General features: G+C 39.9%; 1 protein-coding gene across 4 annotated transcripts in view; it reads right to left on the bottom strand.

Annotated features, from left to right (window-relative positions):
• Positions 1-1996: 1996 nt before the first annotated feature.
• ARMH4 (armadillo like helical domain containing 4) overlaps positions 1997-9821 on the bottom strand; it is a 257827-nt gene continuing 250002 nt past the window's right edge. For all 4 annotated transcript variants that reach the window (XM_080670192.1, XM_080670194.1, XM_080670191.1 and 1 more), the window contains 2 exons: positions 2990-3124; positions 1997-2741 (listed from right to left, as the gene is read on the bottom strand). In XM_080670192.1, coding sequence (XP_080526318.1) covers positions 2673-2741; positions 2990-3124 — 204 coding nt within the window. In that variant the 3' untranslated portion in view covers positions 1997-2672. The remainder of the gene's footprint in view (positions 2742-2989; positions 3125-9821) is intronic.

The following is a 9821-nucleotide window of genomic DNA, read 5'->3' as shown; positions in this document are numbered from 1 at the left end:
GAGCATCTGCCCCCTGGTGGTCAGTGCACATCATAGCGACCGGTCAGATAGTCGGACACTTAACATATTAGCCTTTTATATATATAGATAGTTTGAGGTTCAGCCTATTAGCCATGAACTAATTAAGACTGAAGAGTAGTCTGGGGCATTACTATCACCCATGTGTTGCTAAATGAAGTGGCCTATTGTGTGTCCCCTATAAACAGATTGTCAAGAATAAAAGACAGTATTGTCACATCATGCTTGCCTCTTCCTACATTTAGGAATACTCACAGCAAAGGGCTGCTCTTAGAAAAGGAAAACATACCTTCTGCAATATCAGGATGTCTCCACTCATGAAATTACAAATTACGTATGAGTGTCATGGTTCTGGATTCTATTTTTAAACCTGACCTTGAGCTGATTTCTACTTGCCTGTACAGAGCTTTTCTTTCTCTTGATCAATTTCACACATTTCCTTACATCTTTTAGCTAAAAAAATTTAAATTATTTGATGAAAACATTCTTGTAAGCCAGCTATTATTCAAGAATGGGTTCTGGAAAGATCTATTCATTCCCTAGAGGTCATACTTACACTTAAGTGGTTGTAAAGGAAATAGCTGAGCTGGGAGAGGAGAGAACTTGTGTGAGTAAGAGAGAACTTAGTATGATGTCTTTCATTTAACAAAGGCAGACATTCGTATGGAATGTTCCTTGACTAACCAGCTATTTCCTTAGGACTCTGAAATGTCACTGCTTCCTCCCCAGTGTGTAGAAAGAGCACTGAACTGAAGATATGGGTGCATGGTTTTGAGTCCAAGTGGGTTCTAGTCCTGATTCTTCCTGGATATAACTCTGCATAATCATTTCATGGCACTGCTTCAGCTCTGTCTTCAATTGAATTGGAAAATAAAAACATACGTCCTACTTCACACAGTAGCTATGAGGCATAACTGTGCAACTTGCCTTAAATATGGTAGGAACAGGCTCTAATAAATGTGAACAAGTCCTGTAGAGTGTAAAGCACTAAGAACAGTGTTGTTAGTAACATTGTTTCTTCCATGGAAATGAGCCTACTCTTTATTAAACACTCATCTTACTGAAAGTCCAAAATACCCAGATTCAAAAGAGAGGGCAAGGAATTATATTCCAAGGGGAATAAGAAATTATCTAGCCCTGGCCGGTTTTGCTCAGTGGATAGAGCATCGGCCTTCGGACTGAGGGGTCCCAGGTTCGATTCCGGTCAAGGGCATGTACCTTGGTTGCGGGCACATACCCAGTTGGGAGTGTGCAGGAGGCAGCTGATCGATGTTTCTCTCTCATCGATGTTTCTAGCTCTCTATCCCTCTCCCTTCCTCTCTGTGAAAAATCAATAAAATATATTTAAAAAAAAAAAAAGAAATTATCTAACATAGTCCAACATCCCTGAAGTGGGGTGCCTTGAGAGAGGCTGATTTTCATAAGCTTGGTTATATACCAGGACTCTGGCCACTGAGCCTGCTTCTACCCAAACATGTCTGTTTTCCTAATAAAGCCAAATAAGGACCAACAGGGGCCCAATCATCCCATGACCAAGACCGTCGGCATAGAAAAGCAACGCTCTGAATAATTCAGAACTGTGGCCGTGCAGGCACAGAGCAAAATGGTAAAGAGAAATGTTCTGGGAGCTTACCTACGTTTTATTAAATATGTTTTTATTTATTTCAGAGAGAGAGAGATATCAGTGATGAGAGGAAAATATTGATTGGCTGCCTCCTGCATGCCCCGTACTGGGGATCAAGCCTGCAACCAGAGCATGTGCCCTAACAGGGAACTGAACTGGTTCATGGTTGTTTAACCACTGAGCCATACCAGCTGGGTCCCTTGTGTCCTTTTTTATTTCTTCCTCATTTCTTCTTGACAAGGTCCACTGGTACACAAAAAGGACATCTCCCATCTCTTAATGACAAACACACAAGAATCTATTGATAACTTTGTTGGACTCCGTTACACTATTTAAGAAAGCATACATGAAGACTGAGAGTCAATTTAATGTATTATTTATGGTGTATTTTTTCCTTGCCAAGAATAAGAATAAACCAGAAAGAGGAAAAATAATAAAACTGGGAGACTGAAATACATAATGCAAGACACATACAAATCTACATATAATCCTCGTGTGCTGAAAGATTTTCTTAACAAAAAGATTGCATTCCAAGTTGCTGCTAGTTTTGATGCAAATGTGGTATGTACCATGGCCCACAAGCCTATGGCTTCAAGTAGGTAGAGTACAGTCATCACAAGTTATTCTTTGTTCAAGATTTCTATTTCAGAGTTAAGCATGCCTTGGTAGCAATAATTGTTATACTTAGTGCAAGTAACCCAAACCAAGGAAAAGACACTGTGGAAAAATACAAAAGATTTACTCTACCTAACCTAGCAACTCCTACTGAACAACATGTACCCTGCACATTTACGAGTTGTGGCCCGTGGTTGTGGAAAATTCACTACAGAATTAAAACCAACACTGCATGTTACATTTAGTATACAGCATGCCTTTCCTGCTCGGAGCAAGAAAAATCTGCTACCCGGCAGATCGTGAGACCGATGGCCTGACAGCAGCAATGTGGCGGGATGTTGTTCTTTTTTTAGCCCCCAAATGAAAAATAATAATAACAACATGGTTGACTATCCCGATTAAATTCCAGTCCAATTCAAAACTCATCTTCAGAGCTGTCAGCTAAGAGCATGACTCGGTCTTGCATGCTGTTGAATTCTCTCTGCTGGAGAAAGAAAACAGAAAAGCATTAAAACCCTTTCTGCTGCAGAGCAACACTGAGGGACGGGCCCCCTTGAAAAGACACACTCACGAGTGAACAAAGCCACGGCGGCAACTCTCGCAGCTCATCCCAAACCCCTGGGCACATCCAGAACGTCCCTGCCTCATTAAGCCCATGTGCTTTAATAAGCAAATTAGAAAAGCAAAGAATGTTCTGAAATTTAAGAGTTTTTGCTGTTGTTGGTTCCATACCTTTCTTTTGTGCCTTTTGAAGCCATTTCGCCTTCTGCGATTCATCACCTTAATGCTGTAGAGCGCTCCCAGGATGAACAAGGCTCCTGCTATCCCCACCCCTACAGGCACCAGCATCCCGGACATATAGCCAGCCTGCAGGGAGAAGGAAACCGCATTAGGACTCTCAACAGACCCCTGCCCTGGGTTCCTCATTTCTACTGGATGGCAGCAGGTTTTTAGACACCGTGAATTCTCCCCTCTGCTTCATTATAAAATAAAATAGCATTTAGAATACAGTTACTTTTGCGGGGAGAAGGCAAAGGGAGAGAGGCGTGATGGCTATTTTGGGATATTTCCAATACTTAGAAGTATTACCATAAATCAGCCAGACCTACTGGCACCTCCAGCTTCTGATTATGCACATTTGTCAACATCAGGTTTGGGTGACAGAAATACTAGTATAATTTGTATTAAAGATGGATGAAGTAAGCTTCTCAGAATGCCAGGACTATTAAAATGCTATAAATTGGAAATGTCAACCTGAGTCAAGCTTTGGGGCGAGGCGGGGGTGGAGTGCCCTCTGAGATGCTGTATTTCTTGGAGGGCAGGAGGAGAGCCTTGACATTGGTGGGCTGCTCTCCCACAATCCTAGCAGCATTACAGCAAGAAAGGAAAGAGAAATGCGCTTGAGTGCAAGGTGAGGGCTCTTGGAAACAAGCGGGAAGAGAAGGACCCGCAGAGGAAAGAGGAAGGGTGTTAGGTGTTGGAGCACAGGGAGAAATGACAGGGATGAGAAGAAAGTGAGCACAGAGAGTGGATGGATTAACCTATATGAAAGGGATAATCTGCCCAGTGGACAAGACTGAAGTTGGGGTTGGGAGGGAATTCTGAGTGTCCCCAGCCCCAAAGAAAGTGGCAGAGAAGAGCATAAAGATCTCTGCCAATATCAATGGTGCCTCCAAAAGTGCCTGTAGGTTTCAAACCCATGCATGTCTCCAATGTCCCCAAGGTGTCACTGTGGATATGTCGGTCCTAAGAAAGCAACGTGATCTCCACACATCTCTGGGCTTGGGTAAGTAGCTCCAGACCTACCCAAGCTCAGGGTAAGGCCATCACAGAAAGGGTACTCCCTGCATCTTGGCCAATAAGACACCTACGGGCTAGAGGAGGGAACATGACACTAGTCTGCCTTCCAAAAGAAGGCCCTTTCTAGAAGCCTACCCAGACAAAATACATGAACAATTTAAAATCTTTAAGCTGTAATAAGTACATTAGGTAGGCATTATTTTAAGGGGGAACTATGAGTCTACTCATTTATTTATTTCTCAAGTTTCTAATATAGCACAATTTTCAGTATTTTTCAGAATGAGCCAAGAACAGAGAGAGACAGAACAAAAGTTTTCTAAAAAGTGCTGAAATATGCAGTCTCTGACGTTTCCCCAACATTTTTAGAAGTAAGTGAAAGGAATAGACAAGGCTTTGCAAAAGTGCACCCTCTTCTGCACAGCTGGCTCGCTCACTGGTTCTGCTTCCCACAGTCTTGACTTAGGGCGGAATATAAAAATGTTTCCATTGATTTGAGAACAATAGCATTGTTCACCAGCATACTAAGAGTTTTTTCTTAGAGAAACAAAGCCCAGTCATTTTTCAACAAATCACTATGCTTTGCATGAACCCAAACTTTTTTTAAAGTTCTTCCAGATCTACTTTAAAACTTTATAATTGTCCATGCAGGAAAATATTGAAAATTGTGGGACTCTCACCACAATTGCGAATATTTTTTTTAAATTACCATTCCCAGTGCATGGAAACATATGTATATGTTGAAACTTGATCAACTTTAAGCACAAGAAATTAGACTTTATATTCAAAGGATGATATCTGAGCTTTTGGAAGTTTAGCTTGATTAACTTCTCTGTGTGGGACGCCTTATGCTCTGCAACTTATCCCCAATTACAAGATGGGAACAAAGCAACCTATCCTTTTTCAAACCTGGCTAATTGAAAATAAGCTCTCCTTTTAGAATTGTCCATAACTTGTTTCCTGCAGAAATGAAGACAAATACGATAAATGCACATAATTTCTAAGTGATCAATTCTGCCCAGTACCTTTTCTCTGTTCAAAATTATTGCTTGTATATGTGCCTGCACACATAACACCCTGAGGACACAACTGCACTGTGTATATTCCAGCTGAGAACACATAACTTGAATCTAATCACAAGGAAACAGTCCAAAAAAACCTAAAATGAAAGATATTCTATTTTTTTAAGGACTATATTCTTTTTCTTTAAATTTAAATATATATTTTTTATTGATTTTAAAGAGAGAGGAAGGGAGAGAGCAAGAGAGAGAGAGAACACCAATTTGTTGTTCCATTCATTCATGCATTCATTGGTTGTTCATTGTATGTGCCTTGATTGGGGATCAAACCCACAACCCTGGAGCATCGGGACGATGGTCCAACCAAACTAAGCTACACGTCCAGGGCAAAAAGGACTATATTCTTAAAACATGTCAGTGTCATGAAGGACAAAAGATGGCTATAAAAACATTTTTTCGGATTAAAGGGAACTTAAGAATCATGACAACTAAATGTGTTACATGACCCTAGACTAGATTCTCTACTGAAGGAGAAAACTGTTTTTATAGAGAACATTTTGGATTATTGAAGAAACTGAAATATGGGTGCCAGATTAGATAAAAGTACTTCATTGATGTTAAATGTACTCATGCTGATAACTGTATATGTGGGCTAACAGAATGTTCCTATTTGTAAGAAATACATACTGATGTACTCACGATACAAGCACCATGATGTATGCATGTTTTCCTCAAATGGTTTACAATGGGGAGACAGATTTTAACTTGGCTACCTATTGATATATTTTCAACATCTACATTGTACCAGCAAATGATAAAGCAAATGAGGTAAAATGTTAAAAACAAGCGCATCCGGGTAAAAAGTAGAAATTCTTTGTAATATCCCTGTTCTTGTATCTTTTCTGTAAATTTGACATTATTTTCCAATGAAGTTTTACATTTTTAAATAGACTGTAAGCCAAAATAGTACTAGATACAGTTGGTTTGTGTTTGTTTTGTTTTACATTTATGAGAAAGGTACCTTCCTTAGGACCATGTATTTGCTCAGAAACATCTGTCTTCAAGAAAGCCATGAAAGAACCAAATGATGCACTGCACTGACAATGCTCTTGGGATTGCTCTGCAACACTGGTTGTCAGCTTGAGCATGCGTCAGTCACCTTCAAGATCTGTTCAAACACACATTGTTGGGCTCCATTCCCAGAGTTTGCGACTCATGGGGCCTGAGATTTTGCATTTCTAACAAGCTCCTCGGTGATGCTAATGCTGCTGCTCCAGACCACACATGAGAAGCACTGCTGTGAAGTATAGTCTGGGGCTTCCCTTTTCTGGACCATTTCCTAAAGCTAGAAGAAATAGAGTGAATGGTCTTGGTGACATAACAACAAAGCTGGTCTTTAGTACATAACTATGTAACTTCAGGTTTTTTTTGTTTTGTTTTGTTTTAAATATATTTTTATTGATTTTTTACAGAGAGGAAGGGAGAGGGATAGAGAGTTAGAAACATCGATGAGAGAGAGACATCGATCAGCTGCCTCCTGCACACCTCCCACTGGGGATGTGCCCGCAACCAAGGTACATGCTCTTGACTGGAATCGAACCCAGGACCCTTCAGTCCGCAGGCCGACGCTCTATCCACTGAGCCAAACCGGTTAGGGCTATAACTTCAGTTTTGAGAAGCAAATTAGATGTTGAAAAATATATCAATAGGTAGCCAACTTAGGATTTGCCTAACAAGCACCAGACATTAACTAGGAAGAAGGTTAATGATGGAAAGAGGGTAAAAGCTGCCCCTGAATATCCATTTGCCCTTTCTTCTAGAGCAATAGCACTTCCAGTTTGAGCTGGGTACAGAACAATAACATCTCCCTGCTTCCATGCAGTTGGGTGTGACCATGTGATAAGTCTAACTAAGGAAATGACACGTTAGTGGCACATGTAACTTCCAGGACATGCTCTTTAAGAGGGGAGGAGAGCCTTTACCCCCAACTCCCCATTTTAAAAGGGGAGGGATGTCTTAACCTCTCCTTTCCTCCTTTCTTCTGGCCAGAATATGGACTTGGCTAAGTTGAAACTGCCAGCCAGGACCATGAGATGACCTTAAAAATGAAGGTCACAGCCCTGACTGGTTTGGCTCAGTGGATAGAGCGTCGGCCTGTGGACTGAAAGGTCCCAGGTTCGATTCTGGTCAAGGGCATGTGCCTTGGTTGCGGGCACATCCCCAGTAGGAGGTGTGCAGGAGGCAGCTGATCGATGTTTCTCTCTCATCGATGTTTCTGACTCTCTATCCCTCTCTCTTCCTCTCTGTAAAAAAATCAATAAAATATATTTTTTTTTAAAAAATTTTTTTTTGAAAAAAAAAAAAAATGAAGGTCACAATGTGGAGCAACATATAGAAGGAGCCTGAGCCTTCACAGTGTTGCTCCCCATTAACCCTTGACTGCTACCTCCAGACTCATAGATAAGATACAAACTTCTATCTGGGCTAAGCCATTGTCATTGGGGATTGGTTATCTGTCACGCATAGCTGAACTTAATCCCAACTAATCAATAAACGATGACAACAAAAGAAACATTCAGAACTTTTAAAAACATCACCCTTTCTAGAGCCCAGCTAACTAACAAGGAAACCAATATTGGGAACAATTAAATAAAGCTACACTGAGAAGTTTAGTCCTGGGTCGGCTGAAGAGCCAGTTAAATATGTAGTTTAGTTTTCCGTTCTAAGACGTTCTGTGACTTTCTTCCAAGAGGCAATGGTTTTGTTCTTAAATAGTTTCTGAAGATAATGACTAATAAGACTTGTAGAGGTGATAACTAGCTAGATGAAGAGAGAGAGGAAGGGAAGGAGGGAAGAAGAGTTACATATATATGTATGTGTATACATATGAATGTATGTGTCAAGTAAGTGCGTAATATTTCTCATGGAGGGTGAGATATATGGGAAATATTAGAGTGAGTCCCTTCAAAATATGAAGATATAAGGCATTAAATAAGTAAACCATGGTGGGAGTCTCAACTATTTTTCTTCCAATTTTTTAAAATTAAGACATAGTTGAAACAATTACTATGAAAAAAAATGAATAGAGGGCTAAAATTTTTCAAAATAACCCAGAAAACTAAAATCCATACATAAAATTATTTCTCTCGGTAAAAAGGACCAGGGAAGGTACCAGGCCTTTGAGACAAGATCAGAAGGAAGTGCCCACAAGAATAAAACATATGGTCTTTGTCTACAGCTGCTCAGATTTTTAACTGGAGTGGCAAAGCTATATATACATACAGGTAAGAAATTTTGCAATATCCAACTTCAAAACAGGCTACATGCCAAAATTTGTTTTCTTAAGCCTATTTTTGTCCATTCTTGTAACTCAGCATACTCTCTATAGAAACAATGACATATGAATTCCTAAATTAAACTACCAACGCCTGTTTAACTTCTCATTGCATATTTTTCCCTGAAAAATAACAAAAGCACTACCAATGTAAATACATACAGCTCTAAGCTTGTGAACTATTCTTCCCCCAAAATCTTGTTCATCTTACCTGATCAGACACACAAATAGTCTCATTCTCAAAAACTATATTTGCTAAATTTTACTGAGAGGCAGAAAAATAATAGTGAGGAGAATTAACATAATTTACTATGATAATCACACTTAGTTTTATTCTTGCATTCTTTAACATTGAGCTACAGCAAAATAAATATTAACCATTCAAATATGGAGAAAATTGACACCAAATAATAAAAAAGATATGGAATACCATCAACAGAAGTATATTCTAAGATAAGCGAATTAGAGGTAACTCAGTATCTGGCAGTTGATAATATTTTCATTTAACTAACCCCCGGTTAAATCGGAGCTGGGCTATGGTAATGGGATCTGACACAGGCTACAGCAACGAATTCAAGATGCGATCAGTATTTTCACAGGGAATTCCAATTTAAAATTACAAGGTAACCAAAAATGAAAACTTAGGCAGTGTTGAGAACCAAAAGAAAATGAAAAATATGAACCTGGAAGGAAGTTAATATTGTCAACCACTAAGTGGACAGAAGAATTAAAGCAAGAGAGGAAAATATTTTTCTATATTGGCCATTCCAGACAAATCAGCTCATTGTCATTTAGTAAGCAGTGGCACTGTGATGGACTACATAAAATGGGGTCTAAAGAGAGTGGTCAGGTATTCAGGTGTTTTTCTGCCACCCCCCACTATAGTTTAAAGGTGTCCATTCCATCTCAAACTTTTATTCTTAAATCAAGTCTGCCTATGGGTCAGAAGAATCAGTGCCTTCTAAAAGCCAAGATATGTCTTCCTCGTAAAGAAAGATCAGGCTTAAAAGAGCCTTGCATTGGGACAAGAAATACCCAATAGCATCGGATTACAGTCCTGAAATTCCCTAGAAGGACTCCACTTTGATATGTTGACAATGGTATTGAGTTCAACATGCCTCTTATATAACACTTACTCTTTAGAGCACCATTCATTCTTAAGGCAACATCTGGTATGCTCAATCATCAAATGTTGCCTTAAGAATGAATGCTGGCCCTAGCTGGTTTGGCTCAGTGGATAGAGTGTCAGCCCACAGACTGAAGGGTCTCAGGTTTGATTCTGGTCAAGGGCACATACCTCAGTAGCAGGCTCGATCCTGGGCCCTGGTCAGTGTGCATGTGAGAGGCAACCAATTGATGTGTCTCTCTCTCTGTTTCTCCCCCTTCTTTCCACTCTCTCTAAAAATCAATGGGA

Source organism: Plecotus auritus (assembly GCF_963455305.1).
Source record: "Plecotus auritus genome assembly, chromosome: 1".
NCBI classification, from domain to species: domain Eukaryota; kingdom Metazoa; phylum Chordata; class Mammalia; order Chiroptera; family Vespertilionidae; genus Plecotus; species Plecotus auritus.
This window is presented reverse-complemented; position numbering and strand designations above follow the sequence as displayed.